Source organism: Xiphias gladius, chromosome 10 (genome assembly GCF_016859285.1).
Source record: "Xiphias gladius isolate SHS-SW01 ecotype Sanya breed wild chromosome 10, ASM1685928v1, whole genome shotgun sequence".
Taxonomy (NCBI): Eukaryota; Metazoa; Chordata; class Actinopteri; order Istiophoriformes; family Xiphiidae; genus Xiphias; species Xiphias gladius.
Genome location: NC_053409.1, coordinates 5,381,170 through 5,398,566, shown reverse-complemented (window position 1 = coordinate 5,398,566; position 17,397 = coordinate 5,381,170). Strand labels below are relative to the sequence as shown.

The 17,397-nt window shown below is 41.5% G+C and overlaps 1 protein-coding gene across 1 annotated transcript; it reads left to right on the top strand.

Annotated features, from left to right (window-relative positions):
* The first annotated feature begins 8,388 nt into the window (after positions 1-8,388).
* fosl2 (FOS like 2, AP-1 transcription factor subunit) lies at positions 8,389-17,090 on the top strand. The gene is made up of 4 exons (XM_040137149.1): positions 8,389-9,325; positions 11,969-12,223; positions 12,605-12,712; positions 14,328-17,090. Exons 1-4 carry the CDS (start codon positions 9,197-9,199, stop codon positions 14,883-14,885), a joined length of 1,050 nt encoding a protein of 349 aa, XP_039993083.1. The 5' UTR covers positions 8,389-9,196; the 3' UTR covers positions 14,886-17,090.
* The last annotated feature ends 307 nt before the right edge of the window (positions 17,091-17,397 follow it).

The following is a 17,397-nucleotide window of genomic DNA, read 5'->3' as shown; positions in this document are numbered from 1 at the left end:
TTTCACGATGGTTAAAATGCTGGAACAACGAGCTTAATTACTGAGGAGCATTTTTTTATTCCCCACATCCCCCTGTGCTTTGTGTTCTGTTGTAGAGATGACCTTGTTTTGTTTGTCATTATGGCCGAAGGTAAATTAAGCCTTCCTCTTTTTTTAATTCTTTTTTTTTTTTTTTTTGATTTTGCTTTTGTTTTCAACATATTTCTATGTTTTGTTTGGCAATATATATAACAAAGTGTCTATTTACCTCAAACTGTAATTAAGGTATTAGAATATGACAAGCAGTAAGATATCACAGTGGCAGCAGTGGGGTCAATCTGAAAGCTAATCAGTTACAACATTGATATCTTTCCATCTGATTCCACAACAGATTTTCTATTGAAGACCAAGATAAATCAAGATAAAACAATGTGGATTATTTTGCAGAGAAGATAAGCCTCAGAGTGGCACGTGAGACACTGAGTCAGATTTTGGCGTACATAACGCTGAACACAACGAATTCTGTATGTTAACACTGAGAAATGCAATTTTGCATCTTCTAAAGACATGCCAACCGCACTAATCTTCCCTTAGCTTTAACAGCACATGCAGTGAAGTTTTCCAATACAGCTCTGCTTGATTAACTCAGTAGCGATATGGATAACACTGCATCTTCAATCGGCTTTTTGTTCCAGAGAGGTAAGTCTTTTGCCTTTACAGTAATAGCATGATTCAACCTTCAGTGCAAAAACAGTTTTGGACTTGTTCTAAACACTTTTACCACTTCCTGGGACAAATCTTTTGGTGCACCGGAAGTGATGTTTGTGTTTCCAGACTTCCAGAAGAAATGGGTAGTTAGTTAGTTAGTTCAACAGATCAAAAGCCATGAAACTCAAACATCATCAAGTGAAAAGCCAAAGTAAAATGATGTCAGTGTGCCACCCACACATTTACTTTGACAGGTTCTGGGAAGTGTACAGCAGAAAACAAAAAAGTGGTAAAAGCTTAGCGCTAAAGATTTTTGAGGACCAAAAAAAAAAAAAAGAAAAACAACCTCACATATTACATCTTTAAGATTTAAAGGTAGTTTCCTCTTTAAACTACATATTTGTTTGGTTCACATAATCAGCAATACAAAGGAGGATGATGGTTTTTCAGCTGAGGTCAAACACCAGGATAACTCCGTTCCTCAACCAAAACCCATTAACATTCCAAGCTGAACAACGGGCACCCTGCTCTCAGACCAGCATACTCATAAATTATACTGACAATCTTGTTGACAGAGTGCGATAAACTTGCCCATTGTCTGTGCGCTGTGGCTGCACAGAGATGCATCTCTCAGACACACTATTTGATTTGACTGTTTCGGGCCAACAACCAGGAAAACAACACAGAAGGACCAAAACAAAATAATACGCAGATATAAATCCCATTTTTGTCAGGCAGCCAACGTTTTCCTTTCCTTGGTTTCTATTATCGGGTCGGGGGAGGTGGGGGAGACTTTTGTTTTCTTCCACTGAAAACAAGCAGTCCAGTAAAAGTGGAAGGAACACCGGGGTCCTGTTTATTTGGGAGCTGCAGGTGGCTCGGTTGACCGCTTGGTGCCTGCTCAGAAGTCCCCCGACCACTCGCGGGCTTTTCTTCTCTCTGACCCTGTTATTTGTTCACTTCTTCCACCACATGCTCCAATATTTCCCCTTCTCTCTCTGCTGTTTTTGCCCAAGCAGCGTTCCATTCTTCTTTGTCTCGAGGTACAGCATGTCTGTGACGCACTTCCTTCCATTGTATCAGGAACCAATACCTTAATGCTTGTGAAGTTACTGTCAAGAGTGTGCTCGGGTGTGTTGATTGGAAGTTGCTTTATGCTTAGTACAGGTTTTTATGTGTGTCTTCACTTGGCTATTTGCCTGTAGTCACTCGATTAAATAGAGCTGCCTATTAAATAAAAGAATAAAGCACCGTGCTTCACTGCAATCTCCTGTGACAAAAGGTATTTTAAATGTTCCAGCCAGTGGACCTGGACAATAACATGAAAACAAATGTAGCTGAAGTTGAGTCAGATGAGGTCATTCAGTTTATTTCCCTATACTGCAGCAGGAAAAAAGCAAGAAGACATTTGGTTGCTATATGATGGCATTTAATAAGATGCTCCCACGCCCTCATTCCCATCTCAAGACAATTCCATCGCTGCTCTTCTTTTATTTTGAGGTCCATCAAACGATTCAAGTAAAGGATTTGTTTGTCTCATCTAAAAAAATCAAATGTTTAAAATGGATTTGTTTACTGCAAAAAGAGATTAAGCTTCATATCCAGCAGTGTTGACGTGTGGACAGGTTTCAGGTTGCAACACTTTAGCCTTGCAGGAAAGTAAGCGGTTCTCCCAACTGCCACCTTTTCTTTTAACCACGTTGACTGGTCCTTGACTTAACATAATCAATATTCAGCAACATGAAATATTTCGTATCAAGTTCAATAATCACCATAAAAAATCCCAGACCTTCCTTCAGTGCGTACTTACATCTGGAAATTTAATAAATCGATGACGTCTACTTCAATGCTTGTAATAAAAGTACAACATTTTGGGAAATACTCTTCTTTGCTTTTTTTGACGAGATTTATATGAGAAAATGGATACCACTCTAATGTCTGTCATTTCATTTCTGTCAACTATGAAGCTACAGCCAGCAACCAACTATCTTAGCTTGGCATAAAAACTGGAAACAGGGGGAAACAGCTAGCCTGGCTCTGTCGAAAGGCAACAAAAAATGTTCCCATGAGCACCTCTAAAGCTTATTAATTAACAGGTTAGATTTTGTTTGTTTAATCCATTACTAAAACCGAAGTATAAAAAGGACGAGTTGTGGTTAATTGGGGGGGGGGGGTTATGTGCTGGACTGTTTATTTTCTGAGCTAGCTGTGTCCCTATTTCCAGACTTAATTCTAAACTAAGCTAAGGAGCTTTTGGCGTTACCTTCATATTTAACATTCAGACATGATAGTGGTACAGTATTATCATTTAATTCTTGGCAGGAAAGCATGTAAGGGTATTTCCCAAAATGCCAAACTACTCCTTTAAGCTAAAGGAGAGCTGATTTAATAATCAGTGATGTTAAAATGTTTTCATAGACTACCATAAACCTTTGAGTCCATTAACTTTACACATTTACTGTTCATATTTCTACACTTCATAATATTATTATCATGGCAAAAGATTTAGATATAACTCATTCCTTATTTTTAAAACAGGGAAAAGCCAAAAAAAATATGTTTCTTTAAATGGGTACTCTAGTGATTCAGTATTGTCCTAACATAAGGTTACTGTGGGAGACAGATTTAAAAAGAAAAGAAAAAAGGGTCCAAATCAATGACACAATGACCAAGATATCCTGATTTTACTTTGACACTTGCATGGGTCGAACTTCAAAAACCACTGGATCCTAAAATTTCCATAATGCAGTTCTTCAGTGTTTTTAGTTTTACCAACCTTGCGTCATTGTTGCCCATGTCTTTTGAACTCCACACGTCCAGTTTGTAGAGCAGGACTTCTGTTATAAATCTTAAATCACTAAGCCCAAGCCGAGATGACCCTCATCAAGGTTATTTTATCAGACTAGACAAAGCTCTCTTCAGAGCCACAGAAGACATTATACAACTGTTTTCCCAGTCTGAGTAGTACTCCTCATGGTGAATAAAATTATTTTCTTGTTTAAAATTGTTGGAGTACCTTAAATTAGGTGCTCTCTGGACACACACATTATACAGTATTTTGGACCACATCAGCCCGCTACCATTTCCAGGGCTCACCCATTTCCTGTTGCAACTATCACTGAATACTTGCACAGGTGTTAGTTAATTGTTTTTGCAAATGGAATCTAGCATTCAGGCTAAAGCCACACCAAAGAAGGTTGACGTAACGTAAATGTATTTGTCTTTAAATGCAGTCTGTCTGGCTTGTATATGAACAAGAAGAAGATGTTGTTTTGCATACCTGAATGTTATTGGCCTTATTGGAGGATATACAGCCAATGAATTCATATTCTTCTCTCCACAATCCCACACTCCAGAGGTCAAGAGTGATCAAATTATACCTCTGCGCTGTTGTGCCTGACTGCTTTACAAGAGTCACCAAGGCAACCAGTAAATGAAATCACTGAAGGATGGTTACTTAAATTCACAGGAGCTGTCTGGCATCTGGCCTCTTTTTAAAGCCATGCTCTAGCACAGTGGGCATCCTGATGAAACTGCTGATTAGATTTCTATTTCAAAAGTCCAATTTACTCAATACTGTTTGCCACTGTATTGTCAGACCAAACTAAGTCATATGGTATAGGATTCAACAGATTTCATGTTATTGACAATAGTGTGGGAAAAAGACAAGGGAAAGTGTTGCTCGCTGACAGTTCTACCCAGCTTCCTGTATCATGTAGTGAACTTAGCAGCCATGCATTGCTGCTTCTTTGCTCTGTTGCATCATGAAACACAACTAAACATGACTGTGTTAACAGGCCACAAACACAACAATAAATCCCTCTGTCAGTCACACTGATGTTTTTAACCCACTCTCTACCCCCCTAGTCAGCACTTTGGTGCCTACGTGTGTCCTGCAGGCAGCACCTGAGCCATGAGATTAGCCATGCAGATCATGTTGAGCTATTATCCAGGTTGAGGTATTATAACATGACAAGTGAGTGACGCTAAAGGGAAGAAAACAAAGGAATGCAAGGGCAAAAAAAAAAAGAAATTAAGCAAAATTTCATTGTGAATGCTGAACTCGCTGACTTGAGGAAAGGTTTCAGTACAGAGAAAACAGTCTACTCCTCCCTGTTTCACTGAGCGGTTTTCCTGCTAAATATCTAGCTATAAATCGACTCGGCAATACGCTTAAATGCTACGAATGCATTTTTGAGTAGGTTTTCAGTTCACCTGAATCTATTTCTTACTTTATAAAAACAGGTTGGGAAATGGCGTTTACTATCAGAAACTCCACCTCAATCATGCCAGAATTTAATCCAGGGGGACTAATAACAGCAAACAAAACCACCTGATGTGAGCGATGTTGAGGCCTTGATGCCCTTTACATATTTATACACAAAATCTTACTCTAACGATGATTATAATGGAGTCCAGTCGCACAAGAAGTATTCCGATCCTGTACTTTGGTAAAAGAAGCAATGCCTTCATATAAAAACGCTCCATTACAAGTAAAAGTCCTGCATTCAAATGTTACCTCAGTTGAAGTGTCTAAGTACCATTGGCAAAGTGTAGCTACATAGTGAATCAAAGCTAAGTATAAGCTAAGTCATATTACTAGATTATTAATACTGATGTGTACACATGTTAACAGTATTGTAATGTTGTAGGCGGTAGAGGTGGATTTTTTGGATTCAGATTTTTCACTTACTCCAGACCATTGTTACATTGTACTGAACAACATATACAAAACAATGAATCCAAACAAGGGCACCCTCTAGGAGTAAAGTACAACACAAACTATTTAAACTAAGGTAGGATATTCTTTAACCAAAGTTACATGTACATTTTGGCTTATTTGACTGTAATAACAAAATTTTAATTAGTACCTTGCCAAGTACTTATCTTCGTTATTTATTATGCTCTGTAACCTATCAATATGCCTTTATATCCTCCAGTGATCTTGGGGAATTCTGGGAGGGGGGCTTCTAACTACTTTATTTGCAGTTTAATCTATCATTTTAGATGAGTTATCATCTATCTAATCTAACAGTGCATCATACTTTAAAAAATGTAAAAAAAAGCATGATATTTGCCTGAGAAAAGTAGTGGTATAAAGTAGCACAAAATTAAAATACTTAAGTAATGTACAGTTCCATCAAAATTGTACTTTAGCAGCTGAATGTGGGATGCAGGCCTATATGTTTGAAAAATGTATGAAATAAATTGCATACCACAGAACATGTGAACTATTAAACTGTAACATATTCATAGTCAAACTCCTGTCTCTTTGAGTTTATGCTGCCTTAAAAAAAAACACTGGACGACTGGGCGAGGTGGACCTTTATGATACAACATTACACGTTTAGCCGGTGGCAACAGCAGAAAAAGTGCATTTTCTCATGATATAATATGTTCGGCATCTTGTACAACCTGTTTATTCTTTTTTTTTTTTAATTGTAATTTAGAGTTTATTTTTTAGATGCCAAGCACATTCTGTACACAAGTCGGTGTTAAACCCTAAAAAGTCTATTGAGTGTAAGGTTTGCTTCTGAACATTTACAAGTAAACTGCTTCCTTTAAAATTAAATAATTAACCCCCCCCCCCCCAAAAAAAACCCTAATTTTAATACGTTTTTAATCTTTTTTTTCCATCGCTCTCGACCGAAAGTGCTTGACCAAACGGGTGACTGCACTTCATTTGTAATCTCCCCACTCGCATTTCGCAAACGGCCCCTGAAGGCAGCATTAGGGCCATCAGCCCTCTTGCGTCACGAGCACCTGCATCGCTGCCAGGTAAGCCTCTTGCTTATAGTCCGTCAGTGAGCATAATACCTGTGCGGACGGCAGGCTGGGTGAGATGTTCTATATGCTGCTGGTTCCCTCTGATGTGTGATGGCGGGACACCGACGCCTCGGTGGCGCGCGACCTGCGGATCAGACACCCGCTGACCCGCGAGCCTTGCGGCTGCTTCTGCACTGCAGCGCTAAATCACTAGGGTCCCCGAAGTTGCAATTTAGCATCAATATCCATGAAACTAATAAGTGGAGCAATAACGTCTGACTGACAGGCATCACATAACGCTGTTTGTTGTGCATTCCAATTTTCGCTTGATATCTCATTATGTACTTAAAGATCAAAATTGGACTCACGTCGGAACAGAACCTGTCACAGTGCCATACCTTGCTTTACCCAAATTGACGCCGATGGGTGCATCTCAAATTATATTACTGCATTAATTATAGGACTATGGCAGATTAGATTTCCTCGGGCAATTTAGGAGAAACTGTGTCGCCTAGCAACACGTTTGCTGTTCAAAAGCTGTGCCGTTGGCAGATGATAAATATTAATCATTAATTAATATCATTCAAATAAAGACTTATTGAGCATCTGCGTGCTTACTGTCGCCTTTTTGAGAAACCAACAGCTCGGAGTAGAGCTCCGGGTGACTTTAAAGAAGTCTCTCTGCGCGAGCAGTTATAGATCACTGCACAGGTCAAAAGGTAGTGCTGCGGAAATGACACCCAGGAGACTAACTCTGGAAAGGCTGACACGTCGGAGGGCTGTGGCACCTACGGTAGCCTGAGATGAACGTGTTCGGGTTATGAGCAAGCACAGAAACTCGGTGCCTCCGCGGCGAGTGGTCACCTCAGAAAACCCCCTGCAGACGATTTTCCCTCTGCACAACTTCCCCGAACACTGCAGCCGAAACTTTTTGATGGGAGCGACTCTTTCTGGCGAAGATACGCGCGGCAAACAGCTTTAGGAGAGCTCAGCATAACCAGTAATGGTGATACAGATTAAAATAGGAACCATAGCAGATTGGATTATACTTAATACGCCATTTCATATCGTGTAACTTGTCATATTCTGGGCGCTGTGCCCTTGTTTATGAGGTGCGTCCGAATTACAATTAGCCCACATTTCAGTGAGATTCCTTTGAAGCAGCCATGCTGCACTGTTGTGTAGATCTAACCAGTGGGCCACATTAATTTGACCATTAGCAGGGGATCACGCTGTGTTTTGTACCGTCCTTTTGCTCTCCACGCCACCTGTCCAAATTACGCACAACGCGCTGCCGCCAAATAACACAAAGACTCCATCGTGCAGAAACTCCGCATGTCCAATCGTTTTGATCGCTTTTTATGAACAGGAACAGAAGCAGATGAAAGCCGGTGGATGGTGATTTCGCCGGTCTTCAAGGGGTAAAAATAACTGTACGTTACATGCGCGTGGCCTCTCTCTTCTGTCCGTACGTTTTAGTTTTTTTTTTCCGGGCTGAGCACAGACGCAGATATCGAATTGATTTTGACACCAAAAACTTCCAAGAGATGCTTTTAATGCTCTAAACTCGCTCCCGCTGTGTTAGTGTGTGTGTGTGTGTGTGTGTGTGTGTGTGTGCACGTGTGCCGCGAGACATGAGACCAGCACGCGTCCACACTCTTTACCTATACCTATGAAAGCTTTGATATCTTCGCTTTCCTGCACTGATGAGGGACCGGACCGGGACCCGGGCCGTGAGCTCCGAGTCCGGAGTGCTGCGCAAGAGGGGAGGGAATCCCTCCAGTGTCTGACGCTGCTTTTACCTAGGAAACCCACACGCGCAGTCTGACGCAACTGCCCATTTCAGGAAACATGCGTCAATGGACCGAGGCAAGTCAGACAAATAGTGAACTCCACGGCAACCACTGACGTCCGCAACAAAAAATACATATCTCGGGACATATTTTTGCTACTTTTACTGTATCCGTGCTTTTCGAATACATCTCCGGTGTCCGCTGGGCGAAGGATGGTCACGGCGGATCTTTCTTTTTCACTGCCTTATTCAGAAACGACCCCTCCCTGGATGAAGTCGCAACGCCCAGGCGTGACGTAGGCTGTTTCGTTGGTGTTGAAAAGCCGTTGCAGTTCTTCATAGTGCCATTGAAGTGAGTCATCTCTAGGTAGTGAGGTAAAAAGGAAAAGAAAAAAAGAAAAAAAAAAAAGACTTAGAACTGTTCCGTGAACAGCCGAGAGCTAAGACCGAGTGTGTAGTAGGCAAGGCGACGGAAAATATTCAGAAGATTAGACAGGCAATAGGATTTAAAGCCAATGTTAACCTGCGTGAGTCACTCTGTAACTACAGGTTCACTTGTGTCCACTGGATTTGACTGCTGAAGGTGTGAAACTTAGGGTTGAAGTTTGCGCACCTGAGAAGAGCTTTCATAGTGTAGTATAGGTCTACCTGCGGTTCAAGAATAATAAACGCACAAGAAGACGTAGCCTTTAAAAGTAACGCGAACACGAAAGAAAATATCTGGGCCTACTCTAAATTGCAATATCTGTAAGATGTTTTAGGTTAGTTTAGGGGAGCATAATTGCACACTGTCTTTGCCAACTCTTCTCTGGATATCCCAAATTAACAACGTCCCGAGTCAGAGGATTTTTCCTGGTGGTGCCTTTTACGTGCGAGGATTAAAAAAAAAAAAAAAAAAAAAAAGGTTTCAGAGCTCAGACACTCTACTGAAATCTTCCGCTTTCCTGGATCATGTACCAGGACTACTCCGGGAACTACGACACCTCGTCCCGCGGCAGCAGCACTTCTCCGGCCCAGCCAGAGTCCTTCACAAGCGGCAGCAGCACGATCGGAAGTCCGATCTCTACCTCAAGCTACCAGGTAACACCAGTAAACGAGGCGACATGATCTATAAATAATATCCTGATATATTTCTGTTTTGGTTTGATTTAAAGTGCAGAGAATTACAGGTTATTTTATCCTGTATATTTAGTTTATCATGGGACCCCGCTTCCACCCACTAATTGACTTCTAATAAGAATTCGCCAGGTCGCTTGGGGGGGGCGGATGAACCCAATGACACAGATTGCATCAGTGTCTCAACAGATGCAAGACTCGATATATGCATAAGTATTTTGGACTCTTACCATTTCAATCCTGTCATAAGCTGTCTAGATACAGTTTGATGACTTGCTTCGATCAGACTGGCTGGTCTGCACAGTAAATGGCGAAGCTATTTTCATATAAATTAATCAAAACATTGCTTCTTGAATGGGTCCCTATAATATAAGAAAAAGTGCAGAACGTACAGACTACACTGACGAGACGAAAGGTAATCGGTGCAGGAGAAGGTGAAAGACTGAAATGGATTTGATCCTGCGATGTCCAGATGTCAATTTCAGACCCACGATCTCTGTCAAGTGTTGCCATCTTTCCGACTTCGCGCTAGTCTGGCAATGAAATGGGTAGAGCTAAAGCTTCCAGTGGAGAACGCAACAGGTATACGCTGCTTGATACAGGCATTGACACAAGGGTTAGGATATGTCTATTTTCTTGTCTTGGGAAGGAGTCAAGGCATTTTGGACATCCACCGAAGGCAAGTGTTGCTGCAGAGTGGGGTTTGAGTTCAGTAAAAGTCGGTATTTGTTGTAGATATTTCTCTTATTGGACTATCAGAAATAACATGGTTATGGATCGGATTGTAGGCTAATTTGATAAGTCGGGTCTCGGGCTACACATGGCGCATTACCTACAATGGGAAGCGCGCACGGACCGGGAGCGCAGGGCTATCAAAAGCCTGTATTTCCCTACCCGGGAAAATGCCAACAATCGTGTTGCTGCGCCTAAAACACCAATCCCTGCAATTCATCTCCTCGATTTTATCAGAGATAATGCTTCCATACATTCTCAGTGAGATATACCCTTCATACACTGTGGGTGTGCGAGTGTAAGGTTATGAGGACGCCCTGTCCTTATATTCACAAATAATAGGATATAAATCCAGGAAGAGGAATGTTGTTTACCCGCACCCAAGTCTTGCATATCGTGCAATTCTGTGGAAAAGCCCCGTCAGGCTCACGCAACATTACGGTAAACGACTTTTGGCACGTATCTAACATTGCTCTGGTTCCCTGTAATCACACACTGGCTGCCTGTTTCCCATTACAGCGGGCTGGAACATGACCTCTTTGTTAGGTTTATTGAGACATATCAAAACAAGGCATTTTTTCTTTTTTTTTCTCATCAGAGCAGTAGAATTTTTATCAGACCATAAGTTTTAGCAGGCTTCTCTATATTTAGTATAATGATTCTACTGACTGTTTATGTCCTTCACACTCCATTGCATATATTTATTCATTCGTTGTTTTTACTTAAAGGGAATTTTAATTCCTTTATTTTGAAGCCAAGCTCTCCAAAAATTCCGCTCACATAATTCTGGTTAACTCTCTGGCTTGTTACAGCTGGCTGCTTCCCCCCTTACTGGAACTGACTGCGTTTCACATGTGCTTAACAAAGCCCATACACAATGACTCACCAGATAAACAAAGTTCCAATAGACTGCCAGGATATCCGACGGAAAGTCGGGAATAACGGGGATATGGGGACGTGCGTAAATTACGCTCACAGGCTGGCAGCCCGTCTGTTTGTGGACTCCAGAGACATGAAGTAATCCTGATCTGACACCGGTTCTCATACTGGTGATTATTATGCAAGTCATATTCACTCATGCATGTAGACTGTATATAATTATACATTTACATTTCGAGTTATATGAGGATTTGAAAAGGACTATTCTTCCATTTGAGGGTTTAGTGCCAAAAGTTGAGAGGCTTGGAGTCAAACTCTTGTCTGTATCCATTCTGTATCACAGTATGCCCTGTGATGTCCTTACAACTATAGGCAAATGCATCACAAATATGTTTTTGGAAGTAAAGGTTGACTCCGACAATTAAATATTTATTCCTGTCACTTATAAGACTTTTTATTTTAAAATAACTCCTTGTGGAATAATGAATCCTCCAGACAAACGAAGAAGGTTTATTCCGTCAATCAACCCGTTAAATTTTAGATCTGCCCTGTCACAAACGCAGTCCAGATATGTGTAACACTTGCTTAGTTCAGTTTTTTATATCATGGTTACTATAGTAAAGTGAGATGCACTGGACACCTTGGGCTTCCCCATATGATTCACAGCATGTGTCACTGTTCCACTCTACAGGTTACATGTGCAGCATTTTGCTCATGTGGACTGAATCATTACTATATGCTTGAAATGTTGAAAATGCGTGAACTTAAAAATGGTGGGTGGTGGTGGTGTTTGTCTCTGAGATTGTGCTCACAGCGAAATGAAGCAGGGCTCATAGATAGAAACTAAGATGCTCATAGTTAAGTTACTGTCGTTAATTGCATGCATCAACACCACACCAGCATATAGGCTGCAGCTGCCACCCCACTTTCTCTGGAAAATTTTCTTTCGTCATGCATCCCCTATCATCATGTTTCTCTTGTTCCTTCTCTTTCCAGAAGTACAGGGTCGACATGCCCGGCTCCAACAGTGCCTTTATACCCACCATCAATGCAATCACAACCAGCCAAGACCTACAGTGGATGGTGCAGCCCACCGTCATCACCTCCATGTCCAACCCTTACTCCCGCTCCCACCCATATGGCCATCACCTGACCAATGGACCGGGGCTGCTGGGGCACAACACACTGGCTCGGCCCGGGGTCATTCGCTCCATCGGCGACGCCAGAGGCCGACGCAAGAGGGATGAGCAGGTGAGAGACCTGGGATGACAGAGTAGGGGAACAGGACTGCAAAAAGACCACTAGGGGATTTTTTTTATTTTTTATTATAGAATTCTATGTGAATTAGTTGCTTCAGAAAGTCTTTGCAATGCTGCCGAAGTGTGTTTGCTCTGAAAACAAAGCCAAACACCTTATTACCATCATCAGAAATCATTGAATAAACATGTTTATTATTGAATTTATTTTAACCCGCCGATTAATTCTCTGTATCGTTGTTTTTCTGCTCACAGTCAGCCAGTTATATCACCTAGCTCTTGTTTATATTCCTGCTCTTCACTCCATATTGATTGTGTGTTTCTGTCAAATAGCTTATTTTACCTGTACTTGTATTCTTTCTTTGCTTACCCTTAGCTCACCCCGGAGGAAGAGGAAAAAAGGAGGGTGAGGCGTGAGAGGAATAAGTTGGCCGCCGCCAAATGCCGCAACCGCAGACGAGAGCTCACGGAGATGCTGCAAGGGGTGAGTAGAAATCTGAAAACTGGAGACACCAGAACAGATCAGAATCTTCTAGTGGGTTCCGCTGTAATTATATAAAACAACCACAAATCAGTGTAAATGCTGGAGCATCTTGTTCCTCTTATGTGGCTCTTATGTGGCTCTAGCCAATAAACATTCAGCTTCCTTATTTTTGGCAAAATTTGCCATTCTTACAGTTGATGCAGAAAGTCAAAAAAATGTCCAAAAAGTAGCAAAAGAAATGATTTTCACACAGAGAATACACGGGGGGCGGGGGGGAGTCACACTTATTCAGAAGTCTGGCAGGAATCCAGATTTTGGATGAGTGATTGAACTCCACACCTAAATTTACAACCTCGCATTACTGGTTTGACTCTCGCTGCGTCTCTGAGTGCAAGGTCTAAGTGAAAAGATGACAAGCGATGAAAAGCCTTTTGTCTCGGGCAGCTGTAGACAGAGGTAGGGCTGTCTCACAGCCCTGCCTGGCAGACAGTAACGGCATCTAAACGGACTAATTAGCCGAATTACAGTGAGGTTGAGCATGTCAGGCCTTAAAAACCCCTAGGAATGGAATTTGCTGTAGGCAGCTGTCTCCATGAATACAGGACATTTTGTAAAAGGGGCAAATTGCTTTTCTCACAATCCCGCATAGAGACATTCTGCTTGCACACACACACACACACACACACACACACACACACATATACATACACACACACACATACAAACACACACACCACAGCCAATGCTTCCAGGGGGAAAAAAAGCTCTTCCTTCTTCACATGCCTGATTTTTAAAATTCCAAATAAGGAAGTGTCGCTTTCCAGTGAAAAGAAGGAGCAATATTCCTGCAATAGCTCCTCTTTGATTTACTGATATCATTCATATAAGATTCTCACTAGGCACCTCCTCTCTTGGCTTCTTGTGCACAACTTCCTCATACCTTTGCCCACGAGTCAGAGTTCTCAGACAGCATATCAGCTTATCATTATATGCCTGATGTCTATGGCTGACAAACAACTTTTATAGGATCTGTCTTTTATGTGACATATTAATGACAAAAAACAATGGGCAGTCATTATGTGAAGCTCAAACTCAAGCAGAAGGCTTTGAGATTACATGTCGTAAGTCTAAACAGCCCATGACAAATTCTGAATTTAATGTGTTGCTTGTGCTACTTTCTATGTTTGAGAAACCATAGCAAACAAACACTGCCCTCTTTTGGCGGTTTAGAGGAACACTCAGAAACTGATTACCTTATTGTTGAAGAAACTCTTGCATCATCACATGCATTATAAAGCTTTGATTGGGCTGAAGATATGTTTACAGCTATTATGTTACAGCTAAAATTTTGTTGCAGTATTTGTTTTATCATCTTAAAACTAACATGCTTAGGGCGTCTTGGTGGCCTCATGGTTAAGGTGTAAAACCATGAACTGCAGTGTCCCTGGTTCACATCTGGCTGAAGACCTTTGTTGCGTCTTATTCATCCGCAGCCACCTCTTTTCTGTCACTATCAAATAAACGCAAAAAATGTCCCAAATATAGTTAACAAAAACAAACATGCTCATACTGAAGTTCAAGTGCTCACCTTTATTTCTCGTTTCTTGGTCAACAGGAGACTGAGAAGCTGGAGGAGGAAAAAGCAGACCTGCAGAAGGAGATTGAGAGCCTGCAGAAGGAGAAGGACAAGCTGGAGTTCATGCTGGTTGCCCACAATCCTGTTTGCAAGCTGCCCATTGATGAGCGCCACCAGTCGTCAGGGCACCAGCAGCACCAGCAGCAGTGTACCCCTCTCCCTCTGACCATGCGCCCCAACATGGGCACCCGGGCTCAGATGAACCAGGTGGTGGTGAAGCAAGAGCCGGAGGATGAGGAGGAGGATGTGGGCAAGCCTCAGCGCTCTGTCATCAAGCCCATCTGCCTGGGCGGCGGCGGTGTCAGCAGTGGGATATACTGCACAGATGGAGATAGCCTGAACACGCCAGTGGTGGCAGCGTCCACCCCGGCCGCCACACCCAACGCCCCAAGCCTCATATTCACCTACCCGAGCATGCTGGAGCCCGAGAGCCCCTCGCCCTCCTCTGAGTCCTGCTCCAAGGCCCACCGGCGCAGCAGCAGCAGTGGCGACCAGTCTTCGGACTCCCTCAACTCACCCACCCTCCTGGCCCTCTGAGCGAGGGCTCAGCTCGGCGCAGCTGAGAAACAAACACTGTGGCTGAAGGCATGCAATGAGGATCAACTGCGCGCCCCCCCTCCAGTGTCTTTTAAAGACCCAAGAGCACATTCAAAAGTCCAGACCAAGCTGACCATGTGAGCCGTTTCCCCTCCACAGGGAGACCCACAAGGGCTACGCGTTTCTTCTTGTTCTGCTTCAGTGTAAAAATTTTTATTTGTACAAGTGTGTGTGCACCAACCCTAAAAAGTGTCATCCCTTTGCCATTTCAAGTGTCAACTTGTTTACTGGGCAGACAGTTCTGAAGAAAGACATGCCTAAATGTGGCGATTGTGAGCTGATGCGACTAAAACTAGAGAGCGTGTTCTTAATATATTTTTTTGAATCTGTTTAAAAAGCCATGCCGACACTTGCACTCCGCCAAGACGAATCAATAAATCACTCAACGAGGTCAGCATTTTACTGGAATTTCTGAGGAGAGAAAGAGACAATGAGCAGACTTCCTCTCATCTTTTTTCCATTTAGATTTGTCCTTTCATAACTTGGACCTTGATTCAGGAATTGCTACCAAGAGTGTGTACACATTTCTGATGTTATTTCCATCTCTTTAATTGTATTTATGGACTGTGCTGATTAAATTTTAAAAAGTGTTTTGTTGAGACAATGTCCTCTTCTTAATCTGCTTGTAGAAAAGCAAAATTGTCATCCATGGGGTGACTTAAGCACTCCTCAGTGTTGCAAACGATACGAGCCAACTTTCAATCAATGCCTAGTTCCTCAATACTCTATACCTTCTATTTTGCCATAGTGGCTTGACTTTACAGTAGTATTGATGTGCTTTTCCTCAGTGATTCTGTACCTGAACTTTGCAACCTGTTTATGACAAAGTGTATGTTATTTACATTGATGTCAGGGAAATCTCTCTGGTGTAGTAGAACCCCATCGTGAAGAGCATTGCAGGAGTGCATTCTGTTGAATAGTCTAGCCAAAGTGTTGCAGAGTTGGTACTATGTATGTAGGGACGATAAACTTCATAATTTCATTGTGTCACATCAAGAAAGGTTTTATCTTTTTGCTCAGACATAAAGGTTTGAACAAAACCCTCCTCCACTGGATTCTGTACTTCTTTGCTTCTTACATTCTCTAAATAAAGGTCTTATCTTTTTCAACACTGCCTCTCAGGGCAGGTCAGGTTTCAAAAAGCCAAAAAGGTTTGTATGACATATTTAATCCTGTAATTCGTCCGTCTTTGTCTAAAAGGAGGGATTTTGCTCAAATTTGAAAAAGCCACTGTGGTCTAGACTGTCGCCAGCTGCCAATGATGTCAACCCTGTTTATACTGTGTTTGTAAATCTATCACTTTTAGTAAAGAAATGATGTTTAAATTCAATTCAGATGTGCTGATTTATGGGTGTATGAACATATGCCAACATGGAGGTACTCGGTAAAAACTTAGTGGAAGCCTCATTGGCTTTGAACAAGGGCCAGACACAGTTCACTTTTTAACTCTAAGGACGGAATAAGAAGACTCTCTCTACAGCTGGCCTGAGATGAAAGAGGGGGACACATTGAGAAGATGTAATATTTTTGAAGTTCTATGAAGCACTTCTTTGTCATTATTTTTACATGTGTCTCTTAAAGGGATGAGGGATTTCAATACTGTGCACTGAGAAGGACACAACAGCGATATCTGGGACTTTTTTTGTTTACTTCAAACATTCCTAATGAATTTAATGTCAGGGGGTAATCTCTGTTTGAATGCTTTTTGTTATCAAAGGAGTAAAAGTTGTGGTTGGAAGTCTTTTGTTGCGCTGGATGCAGAAAACACTTAGAAATTCAATACAAGCTGCTGCTACTTGTTTGGGAAGACCATGTCAGCTATTTATATTTCACTGATGTTGGGTTTAACATCACTGGTTGTGATATCATGTGTTGCAGCAGGACATCTTTGATCCTATATGAGAACATAAATAGGTGAAATGATAACCAAAAACATTACTGTGGGCAAGTCTGATATGTCTGTATGTTGAAATATTCTGAAGCCCCTCGACACACATAGGAAAGCCATTGACTGTAGATCTTCTACTGTACATGTCACCTACTGTCTGTTGCCTGTTTTCAACTACTATTACTTCTTTTCCAAATGCTTTAACTGTTTAAAATGATTCAAAATTAATTAAAAAAAAAAAAAAACAGCAATATGTATAGCAGTGTTTGTTAATTTAAATGAATAATAATAAAAAAAATCATTTTCAACTTGGAATTGTTCTTTTTCATTCTTGGGACTGCACTCACAGTAATGCACACACAAAATATCACCACCCTATATATTATTCATTGTCATCTTTCCAAAATAAGAAAGACTATTTGACACTATTTTTGATTGGTGGGATTGAAAGAATTGAAAATGTAAAAAATAAAACCTCTTGGTCTAATGACACAGAACATGATAATATTGTCAACAGTGAACTCAGAGGTATTTTTATCTTCAGTGCAGGATGAATGTTTAAAA

Coding starts and splice junctions, on each gene's coding strand:
- fosl2 (XM_040137149.1), top strand. CDS start 9,197: ATGTACCAGGACTACTCCGGGAACTACGACACCTCGTCCCGCGGCAGC. Junction 12,224..12,604: donor GACGCAAGAGGGATGAGCAG/GTGAGAGACCTG, acceptor GCTTACCCTTAG/CTCACCCCGGAGGAAGAGGA. Junction 12,713..14,327: donor TCACGGAGATGCTGCAAGGG/GTGAGTAGAAAT, acceptor CTTGGTCAACAG/GAGACTGAGAAGCTGGAGGA.